The sequence below is a fragment of the Oncorhynchus gorbuscha genome, linkage group LG24 (assembly GCF_021184085.1).
Source record: "Oncorhynchus gorbuscha isolate QuinsamMale2020 ecotype Even-year linkage group LG24, OgorEven_v1.0, whole genome shotgun sequence".
Lineage (NCBI taxonomy): Eukaryota > Metazoa > Chordata > Actinopteri > Salmoniformes > Salmonidae > Oncorhynchus > Oncorhynchus gorbuscha.
The window spans coordinates 805,117-826,011 of NC_060196.1; the positions used below are offsets into that span (position 1 = coordinate 805,117).

Here is a 20,895-nt window from a genome sequence, read left to right on the forward strand (position 1 = left end):
CGGGTACCACGGGAACATGTTTAGAGTTTCAATTTCCTGAATATAACACTTCAGATATGAAAATATCTTATCAAAACAGTTGCTTATTAATGAATTTTGACCTCATCAGTCTCATTACTGAACGTCGCAAACCTTTGGATATCTGCACGAACCCTAGCATAGAATCAGGAATAAGCGATATATACATTTGGCTTAATTATTTATTTACTAACTAACTTAATCAATCACAGAATGTTGTTTTCAATTTTCCCCTGCCCTGTCTGGAACTGTGAGGAGGAACAGGGTAACAGACATTGCTAGCTACCGTGACAAAGACCAAAGCCAGCGGGAGTATTGTTGAAGAGAGTGGTGTCTCTCTATCACACGTAAAGGATCTTTTAAACGAACAAAAAGAGACCTACAAGCAGTTGTTACAACAACAAGAAAATAGTTTCAAGTGTTTTGTCCAAATACTCATGGATTCTACTAATACAATAATGGACAACTTGACCAGAAAGGTCCAGGACCTGAAGAACAGTCTACAGTTCTCCCAGGGTCAGAACGATGAGTTGAAACAGGAGAAAGGCAAGATGCCAGCAATCTGTAAGTCATTGAGAGAGGACATCAGTTCTGTGTGTGAATCCCTGATAGCAATGACAGATAAATCAAGGCAGAACAAAATGGTTGTGGACGGAAATGCAGAATCTCCACATGAGACTTGGACAGAGTCCGAGGACAAAGTGAGGGAAATGATCTCGGAGAAATTTAAGATGGACCACAGGAAGATTCAGGTGGAGTGCGCCCACAGGACTGGAAAACCCACCCCCGGCCCAGGTGACAGGCCCAGGCTGATAGTGGTCAAGTTCCTGAGGTTCAAGGACCAGGTAGCTGTTCTGGAAAGAGCCAAGAACCAGAGAGGAACGTACATCTTCCTTAATGAGGACTATCCTGAAGCAGTGTGCCAGAAGAGGAAAGAACTGATCCCAGCAGTGAAAGCGGCAAGAGCGCGTGGGGACATTGCGTACATCCGCTATGACAGGCTCACTGTCCACCCTCCCTCCCAGAAGCCTGGAAGGGATGGGAGAGCCAAGCCTATGGTTCAAAGCCTCAACCTCGCAGTGCGCACACACACACACACACACACACACACACACACACACACACACACACACACACACACACACACACACACACACCCCAATTGATTAATGGACTGCTGATTGTATGTTTTTTTATCTTGCTTTGTCTGCTAAACAGAAAGATTGGCCAGAATGGTAACAGCCATTGCTTATTATTATGTCTATCTCTGATAAGCTACCCAGGAAAGGGCTGAAAATAGCCCATATTAATATATGTAGCCTTAGAAATAAGGTTCATGAAATGAGATAACATTCATATATTAGCCATTTCTGAAGACTCACTTAGATAATTAATTTGATGAGGAGACTAAATTACTTGGCGTTACCTTAGATTTTAAACTGTCATGGTCAAAACATATAGATTCAATGTTTGTAAAGCCGTAATAAAGAGATTCTCTGCAAGCTCTAGTTTAGTCTAATCTTGGTTATTAGAAGACTCGTCTTGAATTCAGTTCTGCTGCTCTATCGATCGCTCCAGTAGAAACCTTAGTGGGCGTGTCTTTTGGCCGGAGTGATTTGTATGGGTAGTCAGACTAAAGCCACCCGACCAAACTAGAATAAGTATATTTTCTGTTCATCAAGCATCATGCTTGCTTTCTCCCCCAATCCCTCACCATATTACAACCATCCATTGTCTTACTGTACATAATACTTTATGTTAACTGGATGGAAAATCTTACCTGAATTGTGTTTCATGGAGTTCTATGGTTGGTCTTTTTGTACAATAAGCATAATACTCCCCATGTATTCAATATATTATTAATTAATTACATTTGGTAAATAGGTTTTTAGCCATTTCTATAGCTTACCTCTATATGTTTTACCTTAGAAGAAGTGAAGTAATAATTATCTTTCCCACATCTGTAGCCATGAAATGCTTTGAACGGCTGGTCATGGCTCACATCAACATTATCATCCCAGACACCCTGGACCTACTCCAATTTGCATACCGCCCCAACAGATCCACAGATGACGCAATCTCTATTGCACTTCACACTACCCTCTCCCACCAGGACAAGAGGAACACCTACGTTAGAATGCTGTTCATTGACTACAGCTCAGTGTTCAACACCATAGTGCCCTCCAAGATCATCACTAAACTAAGGACCCTGGGACTGAACACCTCCCTCTGCAACTGAATCCTGGATCTCCTGACGGGACACAGCGAGGTGCCCAGGTAGGCAACAACATCTACCACTCTGACCCTCAACACGGGGACCCTCAGGGGGCCCCGTCAGGCACCTTCCTCTGACACGGCCTGGTATAGAGGTCTTGAATGGCAAAAAGCTTGGCCCCAGTGATGTACTGGGCTGTATGCACTACCCTCTGTAATGCCTTGCAGTCGGAGGCCGAGCAGTTGCCATATCAGGTTGTGATGCTGTAGAACAGTTTGAGGATCTGAGGACCCATGCCAAATCTTTTCAGTCGCCTGAGGGGGAATAGGCGTTGTCGTGCCCCGTCGATGAGAATGAGGGTGTGCTCGGTCCTCCTTTTTCTGTAGTCCACAATCATCTCCTTTGTCTTGATCATGTTGAGGGAGAGCTTGTTGTCCTGGCACCACCCGGCCAGGTCTCGGACCTCCTCCCTATAGGCTGTCTCATTGTTGTCAGTGATCAGGCCGACCTCTGCTGTGTCGTCAGTAAACTTAGTGATGGTGTTGGAGTCGTGTCTTAACCCAAAATAGGTTTGCTCCAATATCGGCATTGTTTTAAAAATGGAATGTAGGCAAACAAATGAGAACCCACACGTAAGCCACGAGTAAAACGTACACGGTTTCACAGGAATGCTCAGATGAAGGTAAATGTTTGAAATTGGCAGAATTATGGCTGATTTTAAGATGAAAACTTAAACCATGTTTACTTTATTTGTGACATAGGCACTTACTATAGTCATTTATTCATTAATGTTACACAGCCTTGCAGTCTACCTTTTTTTGGTATTTTGTACCAGTTTACATCTTTTGAGAAAGGCATGGTCTTCAGGCTACAGAAGATGGCAAAACATGTATTAATAATGATAATTGATTGGGCTTACATAGCACTTTTCTACACACCCAAAGCTCTTCACAGCTTAAGGGGGAACACACCATCCTAACCTTATTGTATTGTCCCATCCACCTCCCTCTTCGGAGGACAAAACTAACTATTTTACATGAGTATTTGTTTATTTTATTTTTTTACAGATATTTTGTCTAATATACATTATTCATACACTCAACATACATGTTACTGATAGGAATGGTTTGATAAACACAGTACACCTACAATGGTACTCATCATGACGGGCTCTGGCTATAAGTGCCATTGGATCTTTAGTGACCACATAGTTAGGCCACCCGTTTAAAGTCCCACTTTCTTCAATTTTATTGAGAAACGTGCCATCACTGTGCCTTCCTCGGGGTGAGGCATCACAGTGATGCCAAAACGTTGGTAAATACCCATTAAATTGCTGGGAGATTACACATGGAGTGTGCAACATTCTTTATTTTGACAGTTAGTACAGTATTAAAATGACATTTTTTGTAAAAGTGTATGGTATAAATTACAATGATCTGTCTTTGAACTTACTGCCATTTCAGCAGCATTTTTCTCTGTGGCTTTTGTTTGTCCGTCTTTCCCCTGGTGCCATTCAGACGTCTTTGTGCCCACATCTTGAAACGGAACACCTTTGAATGGGAGACTTTTACACACACAACTGAGGGTTTTTTTTCCTGCCAAAGGCTGTGCATCTGTTTGAGTAGTTTGGCCTTCTGACTTTGTGTTTGTGGTAACTATATTATTGTTTCGAATATAATGGACAGGATTGATCAGAAAATGGCTTCAGTTTTCACTAGTTGTCACAGCCACAAATTTCAAATTATAATGATTTTTTTTGTGGTCGACTGGTGTTCTATAAATACATTTTTTAAATTGTATTCACAGGAATGTCCCTGTATTGATGTGTAATATTGCTATTATTGTTGCAATAACAAATAAAAATAAGTAAGAAAGCGGAAGTGGATGCTGAGTTGGAATCAAGCAGCGCGTCGATCAAAGTTGGTGAAGATGAATGTTCTGAATGACAGTAGTGTCGAACTGGAACAGAAAGGAAATGGTCTAAAATTGGAGTGGAGGACACGTGTGTGAATGATATTCAATCGCTTCTTGTTGGGATGCGTTTGTTAAGTAAGGACGTATATGTGGGAGACCCGTTTGAGGTGTAACAAATTGTGAAGTAGGCCTATGAGTGACCAAGAGTGGTCTTATTATGATTAACTGTATTTATGAAGAACATAGGAAGATTGCAGTGGACCTCAAATGAATCCGGGAAACATTTTGTGCTTTAAACTTCGGGTGACGACAGATGTTCAGGTTGAATACCTGAAGAGAATTCCTGGTGTGGTTGGTGCCCAGCGTCTGACCCGCTGGGTGGATGGAGAAAACCAAGAAAGTCTGTCGGTACTGTTGTTTTTTGATAAAGAACACCTACCTATGCATGTGAAGCTTGGTTATGTAAGATGTGCTGTAAGAGCTTTCATCCCCAAACCACTGCAGTCTAAGAATTGTAAAGGATGTGGCCATGTTTCAACGGTGTGTAGAAGGATGGTGTTGCAGTTGTGGTGGGGATCATGATCCCGAGTGCCCTGCATACAGGATGAAGAAAATTGAGGTTGCAAAAGTTATCAATCTCCTATGAGGAGGTAATTAAAATAATTGGGAACAGTTGATGGTCCTGGAGATATGATAGTGGAAGCACCACAGCCTCTAGTAAGTGTGCTGTCAGTCAAACGATGCTGTGTGTGGAAAAAAGGTGGATTTTGTGGCGTTCATTGCCACAGTTATAAACTGTGCTGCTCAAATCTCAAAGAAGTCTAAGAAACTTGACATGATTGTGGCTGCTGCAGAAACGTTTGTTGGACTTAACGATTTTACCTCTATTATATTTTTTATGTTTGGTAGTTTGTTACACTTTTGGGGAATTATGTTTCCATCCCGCACAGTAGGTGGCGGGATACAGATTAAATTGTACATTCGCCAATATACCATAGAAGAAGATTATTTATATGCGTGTGTGTGGGTTGAAGATGGCCGCCGCTAACATGGCGAGAGAAGGTTTTGAAACCCAGTTCGCCTCTGTTATGGAGAAGGTGCTGAAGACGGCAGTCATGGAGACAACGCAACTTTTCGAAACAACTATTGAGGAGCTGCGATTCGAAATATGCAGAATAAAAGAAGAGAACGAGGACCTCAAAACGAGGCTTCGATCCCCTGAAAATGTGAAGAAATCGACGGGTGAAAGTGAAAGACAAACCGCAGAGCCTGGACCGAGTCAAAGAACATCACGTATCGGCAAGCGTGACATTGGTGTCCAATGTGGTGAGTAGAAACGGGTTATTTGTTCCCTCCAAACAGTTTGTTTTGAGTTTAAAATTAGTAGGTATTGTACAAATTCAGGTAGGTCCCTCCCGTTTCGTTTGCTCCCTCCCTTTCAAGAAACGTTTTGCAACAGAATCGGTGGAATGAATACACCTTTGGACAAGCTAGCTAAGCTTCGTTCAAGTGATCACACATCCTGATAGCTAGCTATTCAGCTGAGCATATGAAGGCTCAAAGTTGAGAATATTTAACAAAACTGCTTCATGTACCTATGTTTAATTTGTATAGACTACAATATTAAACAGAACATGTTTGAGAGGTGTAGCTTATATTATGCATTAATAAATTACTGATAACCTTAATAATGCTAGTCACTTTGCAACACAGGATGTTGTCATGTCATCACCTGGTTTGTCATCTTCACCTCTACATTTCCTCATCTCCTAACCACTGTCTCTCCTAATCTGGTATTTCCAGTTCTGACAGTGCAAGCCTTGCCTCTGTCTGTGGAACAGCACCTGCGCGAGGAGGACCTGCACCGTGGGGCCTACAACAAGGAGGACAACCCACAGATGGCCTTTGTACTGATCAAACAGGAGGTGGACTGGGTAAGACGAGGCTTCAAGCCTGAGTCCCAGATCTGTGGGTGCTGTCTTGCCAATTCATCTACCTCTATACTCAACCTGTTGTTGTCGACCCCAGTGAAAAGAAAAACCTTAACACTGCTCTCCCTAGAATCACTTGTGTATTTAAGCGTACATATTGACCTCACAGCCTTCATCAGAGTTTTTGTTGACCCTATTGTGGTTGTCTTTCCCCATTCACCCCCCCCCCCCCCCAGGAGGCAGACTATTCTGATGACTACTCCCCCGGGTACATACTGCTAAAGCAGGAGGGGGGAGAGCCCCCCGACTCTGGTCCGCAGACAACCTCTCAGAGAGCTACCAGGCAGAGGTAGGAACTAGGGAGACCTGCATCTTATTACAATGTATTAAACAGTATTGGGATGAGAACCAGGGTCTAATAATATCTATAATAATCTCTCCACTGTTGTTCTCTGTCTTTGTTTTCTTTCTGTTTCTCCCTTACAACTTTCCCCTCTACCTTTCTCCATCCTGTCAATCTCTCTCCCTCTGTAGCCCTGGTCCCACCTGGAGCCGTCAGGGCCCTGGTCAACCGTTACACCCAGGAAAGGCCTCCTACTACCCAGCCTACCTCAGCAGAGGCCCCCCTCCAGGGAGAATCAGACACCCAGGAGACCCCCCAGGCTCTCAGCCCATCCCAGCCCAGGACCAGAGAGTTTACCAGTGGCAGTGCAGGCCAGGCCCCTGGAGCAGAACAGCAGTCACTGGTATTACCAGCAGCAGAGTCCCCAACATTACACCAGACAGCATCTCCTCAATCAGCAGCCACTATCCAGTCTACAACAACTGTCCTGTCTACTGTAATGGCCCAGTCCACGGTAACTACTCTGTCAAAAGAAACTGTCCAAACGACCACAGCGGTCCAGTCGACTGTAGCGGTGAAGTCGACAGCAGCATCGGCAGAGCGCCCGCCACCTGTCATCTCCGGGTTACCCAGAACCCCTCTTCAGAATACACAGCCCAGCCCCGTACCCCCTCGTCCATCCCCATCTCCTCGACCATCACCAGCACAGTCCCACACAAACGTTCTACCTGTAGCTCGTCCAATAGCAGTGCCCTCAACACAACCAGCTCGGCCTACAGCTGTACCTGATGGACCACCGGCCGCACCACCAACACAACCGCTACCGCCTACAGTTTTGGAGAAGTCGGATGTTGCCACGGCAACTCCGCCAACACCGGTCCAGTCCGCTCAGTTGCTTACTTTGTCTGAAGAACTTGCCGGCCCCTCTGAGAAGCAGGAGTCCTTGGTCACTGAGCATGTGCAACCGTCCCCCACTCTGCCATCACCGAAGTCCCCTGTTGTCCCAGACAGGACGTCTGATGAAGCCCCTCTACAGCTGTCAGCCCCTGCTGTAACCACACCCTCTGGCCCCTGTCAGATGTTTATGACACAGTTTTCAGCTCAGTTGTCAGTAGCACCCTTAGTACGCTCCCTACCGAGGGTGGAGGAAAAAGAGGAGGAGGAAGATGAGGGGGAGAGGCTTTGCCCCCTCTCTGCCACGTCTATGGAAGCTGTGATGACCAGGTCTGTTGCTACGGAAACGACCCCCGTCGGTGAGAAAAAGGAGGAGATTGTTGTCCAGTTAGGCAGCAAGCGAAAGTCAAGTCGACATGAAGCGCTCCTCTCCGGTCTCCGCCTCCGCTTAAGGCCACGCCCCCAGGACAGCACACCATCTCCAGTGGTTGCTAAGAAACCCAGAGGAGAGAGAACCGCCCCTCTAGACCACGACTACTCAAAGGTGATGGAGGACGGAGAAGAAAAGTCCAGGGAATCACACGTTGACCAGGATGTAGTAGAGGACACAGCTAACGGTGAGATGGCTGACAACAAGTCTAGTGGACAAGGAAGTAGTAAACACATCATCAGTGAGGAAGAGGGAGGAGCTAACACTGATGTGACCTCTCTGACCAGACAATCACCTATTGGTGGAGGTGTTGGTGTGTCCAAATCCAAGAAGAGAAGCATGACCTGGGTGCAGGCTCAGAGAGGTTTGGCCCTAGCCCAGGCTAAGAGGAGTAGGTCGAAGGTCACTAAGACCTCACATCAAGGTCAGAGGTCAGAGCTTAGAGGTCTGGTCACACAGACATCGTTTCTGCCTTCCACTCCACAGCGCCGCCGGTCGTACAGCCCCAGCCCTCATGCTGCGTCTACCTCAAGCCTCAGCCCACGCCGCACCAGCCCGCGTTGCACCAGCCCTCACGGTACCCCCAGCCCACACCGCACCAGCCCGCGTTGCACCAGCCCTCACGGTACCCCCAGCCCACACCAGGCTACGGAGGTGAATGTGAACCCTTCTCCTACCACCCCTCCTCACCCACAGCCTCATCAGTTCAAGGTAATTTCTGCCACCCCTCGTCGCGGCAGACCTCGCTCGGCGGCCGCGGCGTTATTGAATTTGAAACGTTCTCCCTCCACCCCTCAACCTATCCCCTTCATTGTCACCGTCAGCCCTCACTCCGGATTCAAAAAGTCCCCCCCATGCACGCTGACATTCCAGCAGGCGCAGCGGTATCGCAAGTCACAACCGATGTGGTCGCCGCCAGGACCGTTCCAGCTCCAACAGTCTCCCAAGTCTCCACGGAAACCTTTTACCAAGAACCAGTGTGCAGACTGCGGTCGCGTACTGAGTAGCGCCGCTGCTTTAGAGAGTCACGCCTCCCTCCACACGGGGAAGCGCCCGTTCGCCTGCTCTGCCTGCGGCAAGGACTTCCCCAACCTCAAGGGCCTCAACCGCCACGCCCGCGTCCACGGTGATCAGCGGGGCCACCAGTGTCCGAAGTGCGACAAGACCTTTGTCTACCGCTTCGGCCTGACTAAGCACGAGCAGATGGTCCACAGCGGCGTGCGCCCGTTCATCTGCCCGATCTGTGACAAACGCTTCGTCATCCGGCGCGACATGGAGACGCATCTCCGCGTTCACACTGGAGAGAAACCGTTTGCCTGCTCCCTCTGCGTGAAGCGGTTCAAGAGGCGTGTGGAACTGAATGTTCACCTGAGGTGGCACAACGGGGAGAAGAGACACTGGTGCTCGTACTGCGGGAAGGGCTTTCTGGATTACAATAATCTGAAGAGGCACAAATTTGTACACACTGGGGAGAAACCTTACACCTGCTCTGAGTGTGGCAAGCACTTCAAACAGACTGGCCATCTGAAGAAACACCTGAAGACAATACACAAAGACAGATAGAGAGGACAGGGGACGAGCCTTTTATGGCACCCTATTCCCTATATAGTGCACTACTTTGGACTAGAAATATAGCACTATATAGGGAATAGGGTGTCAGATGGTGATGAGGGAATAGTTCTGTTTGCTGTGAATTTGCTTTTGTTTGGAAGAATCATGCTGTGAGAGAATGTAGCAAAATGTTAAAGAAAAATGTTGAATTTGAATTTCAGTTGATTAATTTAATTAAAACTAATTCTGGTTGTCATTTATTTTTCATTCTATTTATTAGTAGGAAAGTTAGAATCCTAAAACCAAATTTAAATTTAGGTGTACTGTGTTCATGTCACACAAAATGCTTAAAAAAATGTTCTGCGGGTTTGAAGTTGTTGCTTTAAAATGTGTTTATTCCGTTTTATTTGTACTTGAAAATCTGGTCTGGCATCGGAAGTTTCACTTGAACAACCGTCGAAGTCGTAATGTTTCTTGTGGAGGGGGTTGTTACATTTCACTACTGACCTCATACATTTCCTCCAAAACATGACAAATCCATTTGACAGTTACAAACTTATTAATGCGGATAATGTCGCTAGTTTTATCATATAGCCAATGTTAAGCAAACGAGCTAATTTTATTATTAGTAAAGGTAGCTAGCGATCAAGCTAGCTAAAATCTTATTGGTTGAAGAATTGGTCAGACTTGAATATGGGGCATTCATGTGCTTGTGGGAAGTTGTAAGTTTGCCATGATCGTGTTTAAGTGCTTTTGAAATGTTTGGTAGGTTGGTATGATCATTATGACAGACGATTCCTAGACCGCTTGCATCGCCTCATTCGGTAACTGTTGAGGTGGCGCAATCGGATAAGACGCTTGAGAAGGTCACGTGTGTTTGAGAGGTCCCGAGTTCAAAACCGGTATGGGCCGAATCAGGAGGATGTGGTACTCGCTTAGCAAGCAGCGTGACGTCCTTTACACTATGGCAAAAAAAAAAAAAAACGCGGGGACAGAGTTTGTGAACTCCTGATATAAAAGGCATACATTCTTATTCAAAACATGGCTTCCAACAGTTTATATTTTCAATGTCCTTATTAATAAACAATTGATCATAAAAAAATAGTTCTCAATGTCAAATAAAAATCGAGACCCAGGGATCCAAAATATTTTCACTCAGGGCCCCCCCTTCCAGCATTGGGGAACTCCTACCACATGTTAGGTTCTAATTCTTTGAGTTAATGACTCCACGGACACTAGGAAAGCTTATCCAAGTTTAATTCTTCCCAAAGGGTCGATAGAGCTGCATTCAGACACACAACATTTCACACAAGTACTGACGACCCTTTCTCCTAGGCTGAGTCTCTTCAACTCAAGGCTGTCGTGGTGATTGATAGACAGTGTCTCTTCTCCCAGAGGATCTCTTGATGGCTAACAATAACATATCCTGACATAATGTAAACGTTATACATTACCCTCTCTCCCTCAGTGACATTGTTAGGTTCTAAGATCTCCACCAGTCTCCCCTACACATTCCAAAGCCATCTGGCTTCTACAGACCATTAACTTCTGAAGTAAAAACCAGTCCCTCACTGTTAGATACTATTCTTCTGAGTATAACAATGTTCAAAGTTTAACCCAGAATCTAACATGTCTATTTCTATTGGCACGGGCACTGTTCATGACACAAACTGTTCACGTCGCTCTTGGTGGAGAGAATGTTGCTGGGTTTAAAGCTTATTTCCTGCAATTCTACACATTTTGTCATTGGATGCAAAGGAAATGTTGCTGTTTTAAAGCTCCTTTTCCTGCAATTCTACACATTTTGTCATTGGATGCAAAGGAAATGCTGCTGTTTTAAAGCTCCTTTTCTTGCAATTCTATACATTTGGCCATGTCTAATGTGTATTCATGTGTTATTTGACTGACAAACTTGTCAAGATCTATGGGCTAAATAACCTATACTGAACAAAAATGTAAATACATGTAGAGTTGATCTCATGTTTCTTGAGCTGAAATAGAAGATCCCAGAAATGTTCCATTCACACAAAAAGCTTACTTCTCTCAAATGTTGTATACAAATTTGTTTACATCCCTGTTAGTGAGCATTTCTCTTTTGTCAAGATAATCCATCTACCTGACAGGTGTTGCATATCAAGAAGCTGATTAAACAGCATGATCATTACACAGGTGCACCTTGAGCTGAGGACAATAAAAGGCCTCAAATTTGCAGTTTTGTCACACAATGCCACAGATGTCTCAGATTTTGAGGGAGCGTGTAATTGGCATGCTGACTGCAGGAATGTCCACAAGAGCTGTTGACAGATAATTGAATGTTCATTTCTCTACCATAAGCCGCCTCCAACATACTTGTCAATAGTTTGGCAGTACATCCAACTAGCTTCACAACCGCAAGTGTAACCATGCCAGCCCAAGACCTCGACATCCGGCTTCTTCACCTGCGGGATTGTCTGAGACCAGCCACCCAGACAGCTGTTGAAACTGAGGAGCATTTATGTCTGTAATAAAGCTCTTTTGTGGGGAGAAACTCATTCTGTTTGGCTGGGCCTGGCTCCCAGTGGATGGGCCTATGCCCTCCCAGGCCAACCCATGGTTGCTCCCCTGCCCAGTCATGTGAAATCCATAGAATAACTCAGTAAAATTGTTGCATGTTGTTTCTATTTTTGTAAGATATAAATTTTAAAAACGTTAATTGACATGGGCTCGTTGATCTGGACATTTCTGACAAGTTATACATAGCTCTCTGAGGTGTGCAATGACTAACATGACAAGAGGAACTGATGATGTACTACCCAATTTCGAAATTACACCTTGTGCATTCCACTATTACAACTTTCAGAGCTGGACTGAGTATATACAGGGCCTTCGGAAAGGATTCATACCCCTCGACTTTTTCAAATTTGTTACGTTACAGCCTTGATTAAATAAATTAAAATCCACAGCAATCTCCACAGAATACCCCATAATGACAAACCGAAAACAGGTTTTTAGAAATTTGTGCAACTGTATAAAAAAAATGTATTCAGACCATTTGCTATGAGACTCGAAATTGAGCTCAGGTGCATCCTGTTTCCATTGATCATCCTTGAGACGTTTCTACAACTTGATTTGGATTCCACCCGTGGTAAATTCAATTGATTGGACATGATTTGGAAAAGGCACACACCTGTCTACATAAGGTCCCACAGTTGACAGTGCATGTCAGAGCAAAAACCAAGCCATGGAGGTCAAAGGAATTCTCCGTAGAGCGCCGAGACAGGATTGTGTCGAGACTCAGATCTTGGGAAGGGTACCAAAACATTTCTGCATCATAGAAGGTCCACAAGTACACAGTGGCCCCCATCATTCTTCCTAGTGCTGGCCGCCCGGCCAAACTGAGCAATCGGGTGAGAAGGACCTTGGTCAGGGAGATGACCAAGAACCTGATGGTCACTCTGACAGAGCTCTGGATTTCCTCTGTAGAGATGGGAGAACCTTCCAGAAGGGCAGCCATCTCTGCAGCACTCCACCAATAGGCCTTTATGGTAGTGGCCATACAGAAGCCATTCCTCAGTAAAAGGCACGACAGCCCGCTTGGAGTTTGCCAAAAGGCACCTAAAGACTCTCAGAGCATCATGCTGTGGGGATGTTGTTCAGGATCAAGGGAAAGATGAACGGAGCAAAGTACATAGCAATCCTTAATGTAAACCTGCTCCCGGGCGCTCAGGACCTCAGACTGGTGGCGAAGTTTCACCTTCCAACAGGACAACGACCCGAAGCACACAGCCAAGACAAGACTTGAACCTGATCAAACATCTCTGGAGAGACCTGAAAATAGCGGTGCAGCAACACTCCCCATCATTATGGGGTATTGTGTGTAGATTGACGAGGGGAAAAAACAATCAATTTTGCAAGGCTGTAAGTAACAAAATGTGGAAAAAGTCATGAGGTCTGAATACTTTCCGAAGGCACTGTATGTATATATATACACACTACCGGTCAAAAGGTTTAGAACACCTACACATCAAGGGGTTTTATTTCTACTCTTTTTCTACATTGTGGAATAATAGTGAAGACATTATAATTAGGAAATAACACATGGAATCATGTAATAACCCCCAAAAAGTGTTAAACAAATCAAAATATATTTTATATTTGAGATTCTTCAAATAGCCACCCTTTGCCTTGATTACAGCTTTGCACACTCTTGGCATTCTCTGAACCAGCTTCACCTGGAATGCTTTTCCAACAGTCTTGAAGGAGTTCCCACATATGCTGAGCACTTGTTGGCTGCTTTTCCTTCACTCTGCGGTCCATCTCATCCCAAACCATCTCAATTGGGTTGAGCTCGGGTGTTTGTGGAGGCCAGGTCATCTGATGCAGCACTCCATTACTCTCCTTATTTGTCAAATAACTCTTACACAGCCTGGAGGTGTGTTAGGTCATTGTCCTGTTGAAAAACCAATGATAGTCCCACTAAGCACAAACCAGATGGGATGGCATATCGCTGCAGAATGCTGTGGTAGCCATGCTGGTTAAGTGTGCCTTGAATTCAAAATAAATCACATACAGTGTCACCAGCAAAGCACCACCACACCACCTCCTCCATGCTTCACGGTGGGACCCACACATGCGGTTGGAACCAAAAACCTCAAATTTGGACTCGTCAGACTACAGGACAGATTTACACCGGTCTAATGTCCAATCCATCGAATGTCATCGACCAGGTAACTCTGGGTCTTCCTTTTCTGTGGCGGACCTCATGAGATTCAGTTTCATCATAGCGATTGATGGTTTTGCCACTGCACTTGAAGAAACTTGAAAAATGTATATTGAAAAAATAAATCATTCTATTTTGATATGTTTAACACTTTTTTGGTTACAACATGATTCCATATGTGTTATTTCAAAGTTTTGATGTCTTCACTATTATTCTACAATGTAGAAATTTGTAAAAATATAGAAGAATCCTTGAATGAGTAGGTGTGTCCAAACTTTTGAATGGACTGTAAGTATATATATATATATATATATTTTAAAGAAATTGGAGGATCCCATGCCTCACAGTGTTGAAATCACTGTTCTAGGCCACCGCTCAGGCCAGGAAATCCGGCCTATGTTTGTGCTGGTGTAACTTTAGATGGGCCAGTCGTTTGAAGCAGAGTCCACATACAGCACAGCAGTACGGTCTCTCCCCAGTGTGTGTGCGCTGATGTACCTTCAAAATGTCCACCCGGGTGAAGCTCTTGTCACACATAGTGCAGCGGTGGGGTTTCTCCTGCGTGTGAATGCGCTGATGCAGCTTGAGGTTCCAGAGCCGACTGAACTTGTTCCCACAGATGGAGCAGCAGTAGGGCTTGTCTGTGGTCTGGCTGCACTTGTGCCTCTTCAGGTCGGAGAAGGAGGTGAAGCCCTTGGAGCAGTGGCTGCAGAGGTGGAGTCCCTCTGCCTGGTGGACCCGCTGGTGGACCTTGAGGTTGCAGGCCTGGGTGAAGGTCTTACCACACTGGGTGCAGGAGTATGGAGGCCCAGACCCTGAACTCGTCCCTCTCCCTGTTTTGTGTGTCTGCTTGTGGGTCTTGAGGGAACCAGCATCTGGGAAGGTCATGGTACATTGATTGCAGGCATGACGCCTCCCCCCTACTCCTGTTACCTGCTCTTGTGAACGATCTCTGAGGTTTAGAGAGAGTCCAAAATCGTCAGCGGCATCATCCGGGCTCTTTCTGTTGTTGTGGGCTGAGCTTCCAGAGTGGATGGCTCGGTGGCTGGCTCTGTTACCCAACTCTGGGACACCGTGTTCAGGGTACAAGACACTGGAGTCCTGCAGGTACCCCTCCTCGTTGATCAACAGGCAGTTCAGGTCTCCCACCTCTGGGTGGGGAGATGGCGTTGGCGACTCCACCTGCTCCCTCCGGATCCGATGGGGGCCAGGCATGTGGGAGCGATGGCGATGGTCGCCCCCTTAAACCCCCCAGGTTCACTTGGTAGTGACCCACAGCTCCGTAGCTCAGCGCTCCCAGATGAGACGGAGAACCAGGAAGCCTATCCAGCCCTTCCATGTCTAGAAGATGGTCGCCACTACCGCCACTGCAGTAACCAGACTTCTCAAAGTCACCCCCTAGTTCCTCCATGCTATAGTGGGGGCGGTAGAGAGGTTCGGTGGGGTCCCCTGAGTGTCCCTCGGGGCCTGGTAGTTCAGGCCTCTGGTCTAGACTGGATCTCCACTCATCTTGGCACTGCTGCAGCTCCTGCTGAATAAAACTCTTACTGGGCCCAGAGACGTCTGAACCATCAGCCTCTGAAGAACACAGGGGACATGAGGCATTAGAAGCATTCACATTTAAGACAGGGGTGTTAAACTCATTCCATAGAGGGCCTAGTGTCTGCTGTTTTTTAAATTTCCCTTTCCATGAAGACCTAGACAACCAGGCGAGGGAGATCCTTAATAATTAGTGGCCTTAATTCATCAATCAACTACAAGGAAGGAGCGAAACCCACAGACACTCTGTGGAAAGAGTTTGACACGTGATTTAAGGCATTGGCAATAGTAGAAACAGTAGTAGAGTAACTGTAATGTTAAATGTGTACTTACAGTTTCATGTTGACATGTGTAATAATGAATACATTTGAAATGACACAGCATATTATAAGTTACTCTTATTATCATAAAGGTTGGCTATTGTCTGTTATGTTTGTTGTAAACTCCTGACTCACCATCCAGGCAGAACTCCCATCTCTCCTGTAGCTCAGTGTTGTGGAGAGCCTCCTCTTTCAGCAGACTGTCCAGCTTCTGACCTCCGACCTCTGTGGACTGGAAGAGGAAATGAATGAGTTGATTCTGACTAAATGATGGATAAACTGACAGTGATTGAATAGAGCTGACATGATGGTTCTCTACTCAGAATTCTCCTCTGGGACCCCCAGACATCTCACAACTCTGCTGCAGCACAGAACTGGAACAGTTCAATTATGAGGAGAGGTTTTAAAAAGGCCAATTCTTCCTCACAGACTATCTGTTCTAATATATCCTTTAAAATAACATTTCTAACTGAACTTTCTGTAACACTGCACCCTCCACCCGTCACAGATGTTTAGTCCCCTAGATACAAGAGATTCTCCTAGGGCTGGTGGCCTCAGCCTCCATGTGTTTAGTCAGTCCCCTACCTACCTCAGAGGTTCTCCTAGGGCTGGTGGCCTCAGCCTCCTCCAGATCATCGAAGGTTGTTTCCCTGGTCACACCCCCACAGCTGCTCCACTCCTCCTCTGGTACCTTCTCCTGCTTCAGGCCACACCCCCTCTCCACACCTGGCCACAGGTAAACAAAGAGAACATTTCATTTGGAGTAAAAGGTAAGTAACATTGTGGATAATAGTCTCCTCACATCAGATGAAGGAAAGGAAACATCTTATTAAGATGCCACCACCACCCATGACTGACTCTTTTCTTAAACCAATACTGTCTGATCAGTGATCACCAATGTATAAAAGGTACACATTACAGCAGCCCCACGTCAGTGATTCCTCCTTATATATATATATATATATATATATATATATATATATATATATATATATATATATATATATATATAAAACCAGTCAAAAGTTTGGACAAACATACTCATTCCAGTTGAGGTCAGTTTTCAATTAACAGGTGTGCCTTATTAAAAGTTCATTTGTGGAATTTATTTTCTTCTTAATGCATTTGAGCCTATTAGTTGTGTTGTGAAAAGGTAGGGGAGGTATGCAAAAGACAGCCCTATTTGGTGAAAGACCAAGTCCATATTATGGCAAGAACAGCTCAAATAAGCAAAGAGAAATGACAGTCAATTATTACTTTAAGACATGAAGGTCAGTCAATCCAGGAAATGTCAAGGACTTGTCATGTTTCTTCGAGTGCAGTCGCAAAGCGCAGAGTTGCCTCTGCATGGGATACATTCATTAGAGTTACCAGCCTCAGAAATTGCAGCCCAAATAAATGCTTCACAGAGTTCATGTAACAGACATCTCAAAATCAACAGTTTAGAGGAGACTGTGTGAATCAGGTCTTCATGGTCAAATTACTGCAAAGAAAACACTTCTCAAGGACACCAATAATAAGAAGAGACTTGCTTGGGCCAAGACACATGAGCAATGGACATTAGACTGGTGGAAATCTTTCCTTTGGTCCAAATTTGAGACTTTTGGTTCCAAATACTGTGTCTTCGTGAGACGCAGAGTAGGTGAACGGATGATCTCCGCATTTGTGGTTCCGACTGGGAAGCATGGAGGAGGAGGTGTAACGGTGCTTTGCTGGTGACACCGCATGTTATTTATTTAGAATTCAAGGCACACTTAACCAGCATGGCTAACACAGCATTCTGCAGCAATATGCCATCCCATCTGGTTTGCGCTTAGTGGGACTATCATTTGTTTTTCAACAGGACAATGACCTAACATACCTCCAGGCTGTGTAAGAGTTATTTGACCAAGAAGGAGAGTAATGGAGTGCTGCATCAGATGGCCTGGCCTCCACAAACACCCAAGCTCAACCCAATAGAGATGGTTTGGGATGAGTTGAACCACAGAGTGAACGAAAAGCAGCCGACAAGTGCTCAGCATTTGTGGAAACTCCTTCAAGAATGTTGGAAAAGTATTCCTGGTGAAGCTGGTTGAAAGAATGCCAAGCGAAGGCAAAGCTGTTAATTAAAAGTGGCTAGTTTGAAGAATCTAAAATGTACAATAAGTTTTGATTTCTTTAACACTTTTGGGTTACTACATGGTTACTACATGCCTTTTTGGGTTACTACATGTGTTATTTCATAGTTTTGATGTTACTATTATTCTACAATGTAGAAAATAATTAAAAAAATAAAAACCCTAGAATGAGTAGGTGTGTCCAAACTTTTGACTGGTACTGTGTCGTTAGATGTCTCGCTTCTCACCTGTCTGTGAAGTTCCTAAGCTTATCTCATGACCTTCCTTGCCAGCTTTCCCACAATCCCCACACTTCCCCCTCTGGTCTCCCTCTCTGTTCTCCGACCACTGCAGCCGCTTCTTCAGTGACTCGACCTGCTCCCGGTTCCGGGACACCTCCTCCAGGAAACTATCCTCCACCAGCCTGGTGATCTCGTACATGGCTGACTTAAGGACCGTCTCCATGACGCCGGAGAGCTGCGACTGGAAGGTTATGATGGCTGCGGACATCATGGTAAAGTGTCTATGAGCAGCTAGCTACAGTTAAGAGATAGTCACTTTTAGCTACTTTTGTTCAGGTTGGTCAGTGTTACGATTCCGTCTATCAAAAGGAAAAATCGCTAAAATTAGCTGCAAAGATACAGGTAACTAAACCACTTTTGTCTGTGTTAGCATGCTAGCAAACGTTACTGTTGGATGTTGTGGTCTCTACCTAATGCAACATTTTTTTTAGTATAATTTCTAGATATAAGATATCTATCTGTATATCTGTATATGTATTTACGGTATATGAGGCTATTCAAATAAATACAAATACCAAAGGTATTGAGAGAAAGCAAGGCTATGGTAGTTGGCTCGGCACTTACTTTGCTAGCCAGTCAACACAATAAGCATCCACCCCCCCAAAAAATGTACTTCCGGAAACAAGCTAACGGGTCGGGTAGTGGGACATTTTACGTTGGAACGTTACCTTATTCGAGTTAAAAAGACGACCTTCATTTATTGTGTCAATTGACAGGAAATGTACACGGGAAGCAATTTATCTCAGCCATCACTCAATGCGTCACACAAAGCACTGTGCGCCGAGTCCATAAAAGAAGAAGAAGTCATATCACCAACATAGGCCAATTCTGATCAACCCTGTAATTGCTTGGGGGAAATATTAATAATTTGTAGATTCATATCAAAGTGTGGGTTGAAGAGAACCGCTGCCAGGAAAAAAAAGTAATATCAACAACTAAATGCATGAATTTGGTGCACTTTATAATGAACATTGAGAGATTAAATATTTTTCAGGTAACTAACTTGCATCTTCCCACCTGCAAAGCAGACACTGCAAGTATTCAAGTACAATTACTAACGTGGGTCTCTCTACTCTGGAACACATACAGTACCAGTCAAAAGTTTAGACACACCTACTCATTAAAGTGTTTTTTCTTTATTTCCTACATTGTAGAATGATAGTGAAGACGTCATAACTATGAAATAACACACGTGGAGTCATTTAGTAACCCAAAAAGTGTTTAAAGAAAATGTACATGTATTTTATATTTGAGATTATTCAATGTAGCCACCCTTTGCCTTGATGACATCTTTGCACACCGTTGGCATTCTCACAACCAACTACATGAGGTTGTCACCTGGAATGCATTTTAATTAACAGGTGTGCCTTCTTAAAAGTTACTGATTTCTGCAGAGGCCGGATTGCAGTAAATGCTGTGTGGCCAACGCAGGTGCTGAATTGACCATGCTGCTAGGTTTATGCTGACGGAGACTAGCTAGTTAGCTACCACCAACCCTGCATAAACCCACATAAACCATACAACTAAGAAACTCTGTCATTTCTGACTTGCTAACTGGTTAAATGCGGCACGTGTATAACTACAGCCAGTTAGCATGTCGAAAATGTCAAAGAGTTTCCTTGTTCTGACTAGCAAGTTTTTAAAATAGTTTTTATATTTTTTATTTTTTTATTAACAACAACTCAATACATAAAGCACATGAGGGAACACAAGCATACATAAGATTACAAACAATGGACAATCGAGCTAGGGGGTACAATATCACAGTACAATTACACAAGGACCTTAAGGGACATGCATATACTTACAATTCTAACAGCTTTTTTGTTAGTAGAGCATTTAACCGTCTTAAAATACAGTTCAATTTATTTTTGTAGGATATGAAAATGTGGTTTTCTGTTTGTAAATTTACATTTGTGTATAGGAAATTTGGCCAAAAGAATAATGAAATTAATTACATAAAAATTATTCCGCTTATTTCTATTGTATGTAAAGAATCCAAACAGTACATCTCTCCACAATAGTGTAAAATCTTCATAAATGTGTTCAATTATAAACCTACTGATGTCTTGCCAGTTTTCTTACATGCATACAATGTCAAAAAAGATGCACAACTGTTTCTGGGTGGTCATTACAAAAGGAGCAATTTGAGTTTATGTTTTCCTTAAACTTCTTCATATAGTGGTTGGCAGGATAATATTTATGAATAATTTTAAAGGAAACATCCTTAATTTTGTAAACAAGTAGGTATGTTTGTGGCAACATCCAAACTTTTTCCCAACAGATATTATCAATAAATCCATTCCAATAAGGCATGACATAAGGTATAGATACAACATCCTGCTGAAACAAGGATCGTATTGCTCTGTTGTTGAATGGACCAAAAGATAAACAAATCTTTCCTACTGATGAGTCAACAGGGTCAATAGAAGGTAGGCTCTGAGGGTCAGGTCTTGACATGTTCCTGAATAACATAGCAACACCTGAGGGAATGGCATCTAAAACAAGTGCAAAATCTTTAGGTGTTACAGGGACCTTGTAAAGTGATAAGAATTCTTTATAACTGAGTAAAAGACCCTCTGCATTTACCAGTTGGCTCACCAATAGGATATTATTTCTGAACCAATATTCTAAAAACAGAGA

The 20,895-nt window shown here is 44.1% G+C and overlaps 2 protein-coding genes across 2 annotated transcripts; one reads left to right on the top strand and one right to left on the bottom strand.

Moving 5' to 3' along the window:
• Positions 1 to 6,787: 6,787 nt before the first annotated feature.
• On the top strand, positions 6,788 to 9,552 carry LOC124012792 (zinc finger protein 250-like). The gene has a single exon (XM_046326755.1). The coding sequence runs from the start codon at positions 6,921 to 6,923 to the stop codon at positions 9,306 to 9,308; it is 2,388 nt and encodes a 795-aa protein (XP_046182711.1). The 5' UTR covers positions 6,788 to 6,920; the 3' UTR covers positions 9,309 to 9,552.
• A 3,052-nt stretch (positions 9,553 to 12,604) lies between these two features.
• LOC124013259 (zinc finger protein 658B-like) lies at positions 12,605 to 18,805 on the bottom strand. Its single transcript, XM_046327518.1, has 6 exons — positions 18,199 to 18,805; positions 16,444 to 16,580; positions 15,990 to 16,086; positions 15,145 to 15,573; positions 14,494 to 15,059; positions 12,605 to 12,670 (listed from the first exon to the last, which is right to left on the bottom strand). Exons 1-6 carry the CDS (start codon positions 18,461 to 18,463, stop codon positions 12,605 to 12,607), a joined length of 1,560 nt encoding a protein of 519 aa, XP_046183474.1. The 5' UTR covers positions 18,464 to 18,805.
• Positions 18,806 to 20,895: the final 2,090 nt, after the last annotated feature.

Bases quoted from the DNA above. Each gene is read 5' to 3' on its own strand.
- LOC124012792 (XM_046326755.1), top strand. From the start codon at position 6,921: ATGGCCCAGTCCACGGTAACTACTCTGTCAAAAGAAACTGTCCAAACG.
- LOC124013259 (XM_046327518.1), bottom strand. From the start codon at position 18,463: ATGATGTCCGCAGCCATCATAACCTTCCAGTCGCAGCTCTCCGGCGTC. The intron at 16,581-18,198 runs GTGAGAAGCGAG...ACCTGTGGCCAG, and splicing joins CTTAGGAACTTCACAGACAG to GTGTGGAGAGGGGGTGTGGC. The intron at 12,671-14,493 runs GTACATCAGCGC...CCGATTGCTCAG, and splicing joins CCCGGGTGGACATTTTGAAG to TTTGGCCGGGCGGCCAGCAC.